The 13,107-nt window shown below is 46.8% G+C and overlaps 1 protein-coding gene across 1 annotated transcript in view; it reads right to left on the bottom strand.

Annotated features, from left to right (window-relative positions):
- Positions 1–2,255, bottom strand: part of LOC119251715 (E3 ubiquitin-protein ligase TRIM38-like) — a 15,881-nt gene extending 13,626 nt beyond the window's left edge. Inside the window, exon 1 of the mRNA XM_054697940.1 lies at positions 2,003–2,255. Within this exon, the coding sequence (XP_054553915.1) occupies positions 2,003–2,255 (253 nt within the window). The remainder of the gene's footprint in view (positions 1–2,002) is intronic.
- Positions 2,256–13,107: the final 10,852 nt, after the last annotated feature.

The following is a 13,107-nucleotide window of genomic DNA, read 5'->3' as shown; positions in this document are numbered from 1 at the left end:
TCTTTCTGTGCTGTAGAAGTGGAGGCTTAGGAAGGGAGCAGTAACCTGCCCAAGGGGCCATCACTGAAAGGTGACTGAGATGTAATTCCAGCTCATCCGCTGACCCAGAGCCTGAAATACAACCACCACTACAACCTTCCAGGGTCATGTTGCATATAGAACAGGATTATAATAACCTAACAGTATGTTTTATAAAATAATGTGTTGGACCAGTAATAAACACTACAGAGTGTATGATAAACGTGGGATATTTTACATCTTATGGTGAGTCAGGAAGGAGAGCCTAGGATGGCAGCTGAAGTTACAGAACCAGGTCATGGAGGGACAGCCCTGTATCACCTGAAGAACAGTGTCATGACAGCAACTTACAGTATTTAGTGTCCACATTCAGCTGTAGGGTTACTTTCAAACACTTTCTCACATGTTCAAGAGAAGCAATCTGAAGCTACTAAACTGCTAGTCGTGGTCCACAGTAAAGAATTATTCCTGCTCTCTGCAAACTCTTAAATATGCTCATAACAACACAGTGCTCTCAAGAAAGTGTGAGGAATCTAGCTAACAAAAGACTGATTTGCTCTTGCTATAAGCCCAGTGCTATTCTCAACTCTACATCAAGAATGTACTTACAGCTTATGACAACCTCCGCTGTGTGTGTGTGTGGGCTGGGAGGGGACACTGCAATCTCCACTGACAGATGGGGAAACCAAGTCACGAAGGTAATACCTAAGTTGCTCACAGATCCCATCTAGTAGGAACTGAAACTCTTGCTAGATTTTGACCTCCACAGTCTGACTCCTGAGGTACATCCATCAGCTTGGGTTGCTTTATTTTTTTACTATTTAGTGGGAAAGTTATGGGATCTGCTCCTTTACAGTGATGAGCTGCTCATGGGGTTATAGGAGGAGGTGAGTGCTCTGATGGTGCTCAGGGCTGACAAGCCCTGACACAAGATCCTGAACCTTCACACAAGACACAGGCACCTCAAGGATGAGGGGACACAGAGCCCGACTGGGATGTTTCCTTCAAACGTCAACAAGGGCAGAGGAGGAATGAATCCCACTTCTTCATTCCTGCACAGCAAAGGGCAGCCTTAATCAGAGCTACTGAGTGAGAAACTTAGGAGGTGACTGAACCTCTCTCAATGCTTCATCACACACCAATTATTTTGAAAACCTTTAACTGTCCTTCTTAACCCTTGCTAAAGCCTGTTTCCATCCCCTTTTCTTGGAGGACTAACTTTGATTTTACTCCTTGATGTTTATTTTTGCACGCAGAATGTTCTTTTATATGTCAGCCTGATCTTTCCCTCCACAAATGAATCTCAACTGTGGACCAGTAGACTCTGAGTGACACTCAGGTTCTTTCCTTGACTTCCTTTCTCATGCCCTCAACTGCCGATCCCAGCACACACCGCCTGACAAGGTACTAGAATGTCAGGCAAACTGCTGTGACAGGTGGTCCACCTGAGTGGAATCCCGTTTTCTCTCCACACAAGGTTATTTATATTTTCCTGTCAGGACTCACTTCTGGGCAGTCTCCCCCTATACCCATTCAGGCCCTTTGGTGCCCCTCCTCACCACCCACACCAAGGGACATGAGGCAGCCTGTGTTCCTTTTCTCTCTCCTTGTAGACTGTAGGCTATCTAACAGTTAGTGATTCGGACCTATGGGATCAGATGATTTCCTGTACTCTTGCATGTTGTGGTGTCTCCAATTATATATTCGAGGTGAGTCCATGAACGAGGCAGGTTGGCAAAGAGCACAATGTATTGTCCAGGAGAAGTTCATTACAGGAAGTTCTTACAGGAATGGGTTCTGACCAACCTTGAAGTTTGGCATAAATAACCAGGACCTGACTCACTGGGGTCATAATAAGCTACTATTCAGAAAATAACGTGATGGTAAAAACTCTTTAGGGTCACAATCTTGGTATTCGGACTAACTAATTTCATAAAAATGTGCAACATAAGAGGAAGCACTTGCTGAAAGGTTGGCCACTCACTCACCTTGTAGCCTAAACATACGTCCTCCGCTAGAGCCGTGCGGTGTCCTCTGTGCTGGGAGAAGCGCTCACAGCGCCAGCAGATGAGCTGCTCGTCATCCTCACAGAAAAGGTGGAGCCGCTCCCCGTGTTCCTCACACAGCCTCTCACGCTCCAGCTCCTTGATGCGCTCAATGAGTTTTTCCAACGGCTTGTTGGGTCGGAGACTCTCCCTTTGAATTGATGTTCCACACAAGGAACACAAGGAATGCATCGTCCCAAATAACCCAAAACTGAGTCTCTGACCAATGTAGCTGCTTATGCACCCATGGCAGAAGCTGTGCCCACAGTTGACGCTCACGGGCTCCTTCATCAGCTGCTGGCAGATGGAGCACGTGGCTTCCTCCCTCATCTTCCTGATCCCTGGGACTGAGGCCATGATTCTTCTTGAAATTACCTATAGGCAGAGATGGATCAGACAGGATTTTCCAAGTGAAGAATTAAGCTTCACATGAGCCTCTGAGCCTGCCCAGGTGTTGAAGGCTCTCTGGAGACACCACCTCATGTGGTAGAATAAGTTGAACCCAGTCACATTTGCCCCATTCAGTTTAGATTAAAATTCAATAATAACATTTAAATTCAATGTTTGAGTCCCACCAGCCATTATTCAATGCTTCATACCTGCCAATAGTCCCACCATATCCAAGTGAAGAACATTCCCTCATGGCAGAAAGTGTTCTTTGATCAGGTAGTAGGAGAGATAGAGAAGCAGACAGGTTTGCTAGCAAGAATTGTAGGAGAGAAGAGAAGTCAGGGAGGGAGAGTGATAGTCTCTCTGTGTCAAATGAACTTCAGAGGAGTCAGCCCCTTGTCCTGCCAGCAACAGAGGTAAATGGTTTGGGGGCAGAGTGCATGGTGTCAGTGACACTTGACTCTCCTCACACCCCCACATCGGTCCTCAAGACTGACTAAAACTCTCAGAGAAAAAGGGCTCCAGGTTAATCCAGTTTATGTGGAGACCATACTCCAACGGGAGAGCTGCAGAAGGTGGCAAGAGAAGGAGTTGGTGCTGGGAGCAGAGGCCCTGGGCACAAGGGAGGTGACTGTCTCCCTCCAGGGGAGGACAGGTCTCCCAGGACAAGGTCAGGGTGCCTGAGGCAGAGGGAATTTGCAGAATCAGAATGTGGGGAGGCAGGAAGCAGAGGGCAAGGCCTGTCCACTGTGGGGTCCTTGTCCTGGACCCTCCAGTGTCCACCAGTGAGGACTGAGAGCTGGAGACAGAGGAGCAGGGACCAGAGAAGAGGGTCTGCCCTTCCCCACAGCAGCAGCTGCTCAGGCTCCCAGCCCTATTGCCCTCCCTTTGCTGGGAGTGTGTGGGGAGGAGCTGAGGGAGGTAGTGAGAGACCTTTCCTCTGCACTCACAGAGCCTGGACTAAAAGCAGATCCAACACAAGGAACTGGATAGATTATTTCCCCTATTTTCCGGACTACCCTCAGAGCCAGAGCAGGTCTCTGCAGACTGCTCTCCCACGGAGGGGATTTCTCCCAGGGGCTGCACCAGCCTTCCTTATGCCTGGGGTTGTGCTCCTGGGAATGCCCTTCCTCTGAACCCCAAGTTTCTGCTCTTGCTGACTTCACACCCTCATTTGAGATGTGGCACTGTGCCTGGGAAAGAGAAAGCAGAGGGAGAGAGAGCTGGAAAGCAATGTCCTGACCATTGTCAGGTTCCAGTGAGCTCCTTATTGCCAGGGACCACACCCACGCGGGAACATACACCCCTGTGCACACACACACCCCTACAGACATGCAGATAAGGAACTCACATTCCACCCCAGAGCAAACCTTGGCCTGGACTTCTTCAATCCTCCCTTCCTCACAGAGCAGTCAGCAACAAAATCGCTGCTAGTCCCCCTGCAGCTCCACTTCTGGGCTCCTGCATGTGGTTTCCTTTCCCTTGTGTCAACTCAGAAAGTAACTGCCTGGGGGCGGGGCCAGACAGATTTGGGAGAAGTCCTGAAACTGGCATCACCAGCCAGGTTCATTGTTATTCAGGAGGGGGAAAGGAATCTGGAGTCCTAGGTAGATCTGACAGGCCTTTAATGCTTAAGGAGGGGAGCAGATGAGAAGGCAGGGAGGCTGCAAGCCTGGGTGCTGGGAGGCAGGCAGCATAGTCCCTTGCCATCTTGATAGCCTAGGATGGAAGAGGCATTTCTGATAATCGCACAATAGGTATTTGTAAAAGAAAGTACTTCTGCAGAGGCTGAGGGGCTGATAGGGTGAAGCGGAGCCAGGCAGTGACTGGGGTTCTAGAGCCCCTGGCTGGATCCTGGGACAGGTGTTTTGCTTGGTGCTGATCTGAATGCCCTAGGGGCTCTGTCAAGGTGGCTGACCTGCAGAAGAGCTGAGGAACAACCCAGCCAAGGGTGACCAGCTGCTCAGGCTCAGAAGCTGCTGGTTCCAATGGTGGCCCAGCTTCTCAGTCTCTGAGAATCTCTCAGTCTCTGCATTCTCCTGGGTGCTCCCTAGTCTCTGCCATTTCACATCTGAAGATTCATATTATCCTGGCATAGCCTGCAGGCAGGCCCCACACAGGGACTGGCTACACCAGCTCCTGAGGCATATAGCTCACAGACAGAGGGAGAATGTGTCCCTGGGTCCCTGATCCCAAAATAACTCCTTGCATCTCCCTCTACCAGATCACTGTCCTGAATGCAACTCTGCCCCCAGGTACAGCTCCTCCTGGGCTGTCTTGTCAAAGGACCAGGAAAGGCGATCCCCACAGGGGATCAACCATCCCCACAGCAGCAGCCAGACAAAGACAAGCTCATAACAGGGTCTGTCCTGTGACCACTGCCCCCCTGGCACCTGCTGTGTAAGGGAGGGGATTATGCAGAGCTCAGGGCTGAGAGGGTTGGTGAGCCTTCAGAAACAAGTCCCGAAAGTAGGGAGAGCCCACTGCTTCAGGTGATGTGTGTGATGTGCTGAGACAGCTCAGGGGATGCCAGAAAGAGCCCCTCCCTCAGTGCTTCCCCTTTGTGTATGAGGAGTGTAGGATGGAGAATTCAAAGAACCAGAGTGGACAGATCACTGGAGTCCCCAAAATGAACCAAAAATCTAAATGATTAAAACCTTTTGGAAGAAAAGAGAAGGAAAAACTCTTGTTCCCTTAGTTTCCCAGTGGTTATCTGGATGACACCCAAAACACAAGTAATAAAAGTGCAATATAACAAGGATACTGAGGTGAGCTTCATAGGACTCCATCAAGTATGTAAACAGACAACTCAGAGAATGACAGAAAGTTTCTAAAATTATTAGGCTGATAAGGGACATACCTAGAACTGTAATTAGCATACAGAAGTTATTACAAACCAAAATACAAATAACCCAGCTAAAATGGGCAATGTAAGTGAATAGAAATTATTCCAAAATGACACACAATTAGCCATGAAGGTGTCACCATCACCACTCATTAGGAAAATGCAAAAGCCAGAAGAAAAGAAAACCTCAATGCGATAGCACTTAACACCATTAGCATAGTTACATTTAAAAATACCCACAATAAAATTGGAATGTTATACAGGCGTGTGAGCACATACAATGTTGTAGCTTCTTGGGAAAACAGACAGTTCCTTAAAAAGTTGAACAAGTTACCACTGGAAGTGGCAATTCTACCTCTAGGCACAAAGCTTCAAATTTGACCATCATCACACAAAATCTTGTACAACACTGTTCACAGTGGAATCATTTGAACTAGCCCCAAAGTGGAAATAACCAGCGTCCATCCTAAGCCCCCATATTATGTCTCTTTCCATAGACGTCATTCTAAAAGCTTGATCAGTTAACTCAGTTTCTAGCACTTCGTCTCTCCTGGAGTGTGGGGGTGTTTGAGGTTGAAAGTTCCAAGGTTCTTCTCTCTTTACATTTGATGTGAGCAGCCTCCATCCTGAATATATCTGAAAGCCCATCAAGTCACCTCATTAAAACAGAAAATCCTGCATCAGCAAGGAGAATCTAGGGATTCAGCAGCTGTGTCAGGAGCCATGGTCAAAGACTAAGTATTAAAATAGAAAAGCTGCTTCTAGGGCTCTCCTCACAAAGGAAATTAAAGATCTTTTTGGAGCTCTGTGCCAGTAATATCTTTAAAAAATGCATTCTAGTAAAATTAAGCACCTCTTTGATCTATGAAGGAATTCATGTGTTGGGCAACATCCCATGAACTGGCAGAGAGCGCCCCGCAACTGTACAAAATGGAAGCTGTGTAGACAGGAGGGGAGGAGATGAGGAAAGTGGCTTGTTTCTGGCAAGGTGATCTTTCCCAGGGCAGGGAGGTGTCGTCCAGGCAGTTCCCTGTTTTGGATATAACAGACTGACTGGGTCAGGTTAAGTTCCTGGAGAGACTAAAACTGCAGTAAACATACACACTAAGTCTTAGTTTGGTGACTTGTGGTGTTATGTGTGACTGAGGGTCACCCATTGGCCCCAACCTATTAGGACATGCATGCTCTAAACAGGGTGCATTTATATGTTGCACAAAAGCAAAGAACACTGGCAGTGTGGAAAATATTTACTAGAATGAATGTGCATAGAGAAAAAAGACAAGAAAGGATATTCTTAAGAGTATAACCCGTGTCTTCATGGGGTATACTGCCAAACAGGGTTGACCCAAAAGCCTGCTGCATGTTTCTTCTGTGGAGGAACCACAGGAAGGAGCTCGCAGTTCCCAGAGACCTGGGATAGAGAGGGGGGAGGAACATGGAAAATACAGCACATCAAGGTAACGACTGCCATTGTGTCTGCCAAGGAGGAGGCGCAGCCTCGCAGGAATCTGTCACCAGGTGTGTCTTCCAGGCACCTCCCCTCCAAGTCCATGGGGCAAGTTGAAGGGGAAGAAGAAAGAGGGAGAGGGGCCGCCTGCTTCTGTGTGATATAGACCCTGGGGGCCACTCAGCACCCCTCGTTCCCAGCAGTGCCTCTTGTTAGGAAGTCTGGTTCGGGGGCTACTGGGACTTGTCATCCAAGGGGGCTCATCTGAGCAGGGGCAGGGAGAAGAGAGCTTCCCCTGCACACACGGGCACTGTAACTTTAGCACAAAAGACTTTATTGTGCGCCTGTTGAACACTTAACATCACAGCACATTTACAACCTCTTTTCCCTAATCTCTCTTTTATTAGTTGACCATGTAAGGCCCTCCCTAAAGAGCCTATGATGAGTAAAGGAAAAGACTTTCTTGCCTCCGCTACACAGGAAACCCCAGTGTTGGTTGTTATTCCCAGAGGCCAAGTGTCTGGACCCACTTCTGGAGTCTCAGAGCACTAGAAAGTGAGAGACCCCACCTTCCCGCTCTGGATGCACTCAGACTGTCCCCGAGCTCATCTCCCCTCTAGGGTCCTGCAGACCTAACTTAGGGATGGTCTCCCTCCTCCGGGCAGGCCAAGTATAAAGTGCTCACAGGAAATGCTGTTCCCGTCAGCATTTAGATTCTGAATAACAACAAAGAAAATTGATAGTCCTTCAGATAAGGAAATTAAAAACTAGTAATTCTTTGCAAACTGTAATGAAAAATAGAGGGAAAACTAGAAATTGTTTTGCAATGTCTCATCAGCCATTAATTCCATTCCTGTACTTTTATTTCCTGTTCCTTAGTTTTCACTGATAGGAGTTTAACTTGGAATTTTAAAAACTTGTTGAGGGGCCTCCCCTGGTGGGGCAGGCAGTTCAGTGCAGTGCTGTGAAGCTGTTGGCAGCCTCTGCAGCACCGATTCAATTCCGGCCAGCCAGCAAGGGTCCCACATGGCGAGCAGATCTCTCCGTGGCGCCCGCTGCTCCCCTCAGCAGTGTATTTCGTCAGTCTGCCTGTTCTGTTCCCCGCTCCATCTCGGTTGAATCTTCTCACCCTCCCACGCCTCTGGCCTGTACCCCAGGTCTTGTATAAATGAATAAATAAATCTTGGAATTAACCACACCCAAAGGCCCATGTCTTGTTTTATGACTCGAGCTTTGTGCCTGAGCACTTCTAGCAACTGCCTGAGAACACAGCCTCAATATTACACTTTAGCAACTGAGGCCCAGGTGAGTGGTGTAACTTGTTATCTTAGTAGTAAAATCAGAAATTGGATATAAGTCAGACTTTGTGTTGGAAGTTGGGAAAACTTATTTTAATCTCCATGTAGTACCTTCATCAGACCCAGCATGTGTATCTCACTAAAACAGGCACTCAGAATGTTAGCAACATGTAAAAACAGCCAACCCCACACATTTCCATCATGCTCAGAGAGCAGGTATGGGAGGGCAGAGACAATGGGGAGGACAGCGGGAAGGAGCAGTCTGCAGCCTTGAGCCCCTGCCTGCGGCCTGAAGTAACGAGGCAACACCCGCTTCCAAGAATTGGACACATTGGCTCACTTTCCTTGTCATAAGAAACTCAGGATAAACTCAGACTTTAGCATATTCCCTTAACCACATGCTCACCAACACGCCACACATTTTCCTGAACAGTCATCTCTTTGTCTCTTTGTTCCTGGGTGAAGGGACTTTCTAGGGTGAAGGACCTGCAGTGTTTTCTGCACGTTCCATTCCAGGGGCTGATAATTCCTTCCCACCTTGGAAGTCCCAGAAAACCAGTGCACAGACTCCTCTTCAGGTTGGTGATGCCTGGGGCCTGAGGGTCTAGTCTAGGCTAGAAATGGCAGATGAGAATCAGTTCTCCAGAATCTGAGGTGTGGAGCCTCTTGTGGGACAAAGAAGAGAGAGCGATGAACGACGGAATTGAGACTCTGACAGACCTGGCACCTGGGTGTGGGGAAAAGCTTCGAGGGGGAATGGGAGGCCCCATCTCACACTCCCAGGAGCTCTCATGGATCTTCTCAGAATCTGAACAAGAAAGTGCTCCCAAAGTCACCACCACCTGGAACAGTAAGCTAGTTAGGAAAGTACTGGGGTGTCAGAAAAATCATGACACATTTTCTAGGGCCATCTGCTGCAAAAATGCATCATGACTTTTCCAACACTCAGTATCTCCTTAGGTTCTGTGACCTTTTCCTGAAAATGATGGAACTGGAAGAGGAAGTCAAAGGTACCTTTGATTAATAGCCAGTTAGTCAGAAGCACAAGTGACAATGTGGGCTTGTGAGAGGTGTGAGGCCAGGGGTGGGGTTGGAGACTGTGTGGCACTGAGCCCATATCCTGGGGGTCGGGGGCTCTGTTGGAACTCCATTATATCAGATTTGAATTGAATTGTGAGACACTCAGGTCGGTGGAGAAAACTCACACATCAGGAGAGCAGAGTGAAGAGACGTGGTGTGAATGGGGTTGCAGCAGAGAGGAAGGAGAAGCAGGAAGTTTTCCTGGACACACGTGCACCCCTATTACTCACAGGAACTCAGAGACTAGGAACACAGGTGGTGTTTAGAACTGAAGCTCATGGAGAAGCTAACTAATGAGCAGTAGATTCTTAGAGAAGTGACAGGACAAAGAGAGATGAATTTCTAGATGGGGAATGATGGGAAGGCAAAGATATGGGGCAAGTGATGGAAGACAAGGGCTAGTGTTACCTGCTCTTTATGTGTGTGCCTGTAGTGCTGCCTCAGGGTCTAGATGTGTCTCTAGGAATTCACTTCTATCCCTCCTCTTTGGCAAACAAGGGGAGGGCCAAGAGCTTCTCTTGTACATTTTTTGACACAACTGCCTTTGGCCCCAAATAATTTTTATGCCAAAGTGGGATGATAGGGCGTGCTCCTTTCAGGATGAGATATTCAGTAACCTCTGTCTTCACATCCTCCCAAACACACAGCCCTGCTGCTCCACGAGCTGTGTGGAATAAACTGGTTGTTGTGAAGTGGGAACAGTATTTCTCCTTTCTTAGTTAACTGAGGTGGACAGGAACCAACCTCCTTCACTTCATACCATTGTTGGAAATTCAGTAGATGTCTTTTCTGCTTTAGTAAGAAAAAACAATATGTTCTCTTTCTGTGCATGTAATTTTCATGTATAAACCTGGGCCCAAAACTTCAGATGAGTGACCAGTCAGTCTCAAAGAAATCTGATGCTGGTCTCCTGAGCCCAGTCTTCAGTTTGACTAAATAATCTCTTCAATAAAATTTCTCTTCTACTAGAAGTAAATTTACTTCATAATAATAATTCTCTCAGTTAATGTGCCCATCATGTCAGTGGTGAAAAGAAATACTATTTTTGGTGTCCTGCTCTTCTATGCAGCTTACAGATACAATGCCGCTTCCTTCATCTGCACGGGTGACTCTGCTGGTATCAAACACAGTGGGAGCACTCAGCCCTCCAGATGTCTGGTCACCCTGCTGGTCAGACCAGGACCCTTGGAAATCAGAGATCTGAACCCACGATGGAGAGGGTGATGCATGATCGTTGCTGGGCTCTCACTTCCCCGCAGGTCAGGCTGATCTTCTGTGGTGTCTGTATAGTGGCTGTTTCCACTCATTTATTGCACATCATTGAGTGTCCACTGAGAACTCAGCACCGATCCAGTTTAGGGGAAAGAGCAGCAAGGGAAACAGATCACATTGCTTTGCCAATAGAACTCACATTATATTTCTATAATGGTTAAACAAAAGAGACTGTTCCTAACGAGACTCCAATGGTGGAGGGAGGAATAAAGAACAACGATTTACCTGGAAATAAGGTCGAAGAATATCAGAGAAGGAGGCCCTTGGGAAGGTGAAGATGTGGGAGCCAGTGGTCATGTTATAAAAGGACACAAGTCCAGCCTCACAGTCCAGAAAAACTCCACAAGCAGGGGCCGCTCCTTCAATGGAAGGGGAGTTGGTGGAGAGGTAAGAGCCATGTAGCCATTCTCCTGGCAGAGTCTGATGGCCCAGATACCAAGCTGGGGCTCTGGGGTCCTGACCTTGTACCTCTGCGCATTTCCCATACAAACTCCTATGCGCCACCCAGATCCCTCTCCCACATCCACTTCAAAGTAATATATTCCTGAGCGGAAGCGCTCACAGCCCAGAACAGAGGGTAAGCGACAAAATTGCCCAAAAAACAAATACTCCTTCTTGGGGCTGCCACCGGTCACACGTCTCCAATCCTCAGACAGAATTAGTTCACAATGAGCTGTGTCTGGATCCAGAGTCACGCTGACTGATAAAAGAGAAAGACACGTTTTATTTGCTGAGAATACAGAACTCTCAGCTCTGTGAGTCACAGCTCTGCAAGTCACTTTCTGAGACTCTGCATACTATAGTAGGAAATCATCACACCTCAACAGTAATGGTGGGGAGGATTGAAGGAGCTAATGGATGCCTGGTGCTTGGAGACATTCCTGGTATTTGGTAAGTAACCAGTAAGTGCAAGTCATATCCTTGAACTTATTTGAAGACATAATAGCCTTGCCATGCAAGCACTAAGGGGTGCCTTATAGAGCTGATAGTGTTCTAGAAGATGAGGACAGCATCTCTTCAACAATCAGGAAAAAGCCAGGGTCATATGCCGTGGACCAGCACAGCAGTAGACGATGAAGCCGTCTCAGGGTTGAGAGAAACACGCAGGGTGGTCAGGGAGTCGGCGAAAGAAATGACAAACAGACACACTTCAAGAGAGAGTGTAAATCTGAGTGTAATTCTCTTTGAGTTTGTGACCAGTATATAAATGTTTTCTAAAAGCATAGGAACAGTGAATAGCAACGAAATCAGCTTGCTCATGGGTTTAGCTTATCACTGACAGGGCAGTGATTTACATCTAACCTCATTCTTAAGTAGATAGACCATTAGTTTTGTTTTTAAACTATGTAATTGCATTTTTTGTTTTATTAACTACTTTTTCACCTAAACTATATTTTAATTATTACAGGGTTTAGTAATGTTTCATTTGAGTCAGCCTTGTGTTAAGGATTTCATATGATTTTTTAATTAACAACCAATGACCTTTATAGAAGAAAGAAGGAAGTTTAGAAAGACAATAAGGGAATAAAGTTTGTAGTTCTAGAAAGACGAAATAAGGTTTTTTGTAGTAGCATTCTTGTAGTGGTTCCTGGTGGTCGTTATCTTTTGATAAGCATCTGTCTTATCTATGTCTTCAGGGAACTTTGCTGTACTCCCCTGTGCGCTGGTTCCTTGCCCAGCCGGACCTAGGGACCGTGGCGAAAGCCATTAGCCCTAAAGGTCACTGCAGGGGGAGTGCAGCAGGTCCCCCTTTGTTTTTAGAACAGAGCTGGAAGGCGTACATATCTCGTTGAAGACTATGGATGGACCTGTGAAGGGAGCGAACGCAGAGGGGAATAAAAAGACAAAGGAGAAGGACAAGTAGGGAAAGAGCAATGAAAGAGAGGACAAGATGATACCAATGAGCAGGAGTCAGAGTTTGGAGGGTAGAAGCCAGAGAATGGGCAAAGGAAGAGACTGAAGTGTCCAGATGAGACTTACTGACAGTAGAAATTTCAGCTTGGAGAGACAAAAGGTCGTGAGAAAGGTCATTGTCATGCCAGATGCCCAATAGGTGATTTTTTCTTGAGATTCCAATGTAAGGAAGAGTTATAATGTAAAGACGTAACACAAATGAAACGAAACAGAACATGGCAACGAGTAGACAGTTGTTGCTTAAGAAGTTGAACCTCATTGCCAATAGCAATAACAATTTCTTTCAGAGCATTTAACTTTCTTTCTAACTTATAGTCAATGTCCCTCTGTGTTGCAAGCGCCATGGACACGTTTTTGGTAAGGTCATTTACAAAAGAAGCCGTCTTAGCTTCCTGAATTAAAGCAATGGAGGAAGCAGCCAATGAAGTAACCAGGGAAATCAGAGCAGCAATGCTAGAATAAGGGTAGCAATAAAACGTTTAGGACGAAGAAGAGCATGTACTTCATGTAAAACTTGCATGGCAGTATTATCATACCAAGGCATATCATGTAAATCAACAGGTAACATAACATAGTAGGGTCTTTTGAGTAAGGTTACAACAGAGTACAAACGAGCGAGAGAAGGGGTAATACAATTAGTAACAATGCAACCGCAACAATGGATGGAGTAAGAAGTCCCATGCGATTGAATGCGTGTAGCTGAGGCCTTACCCAAAAGCAGAGCAAAGGGGTATCCAACGTAGGCACGCACTGGGATCTTAGCGGTGTCCTGTCCAGGTTGTTTGAAGTGTACATCAT

Source organism: Talpa occidentalis, unplaced genomic scaffold (assembly GCF_014898055.3).
Source record: "Talpa occidentalis isolate TD23 unplaced genomic scaffold, MPIMG_talOcc4v2.1 talOcc4.2, whole genome shotgun sequence".
Taxonomy (NCBI): domain Eukaryota; kingdom Metazoa; phylum Chordata; class Mammalia; order Eulipotyphla; family Talpidae; genus Talpa; species Talpa occidentalis.
The sequence above is the reverse complement of the archived record's forward strand: the minus strand, read 5'-3'. Positions and strand labels throughout refer to the sequence as shown.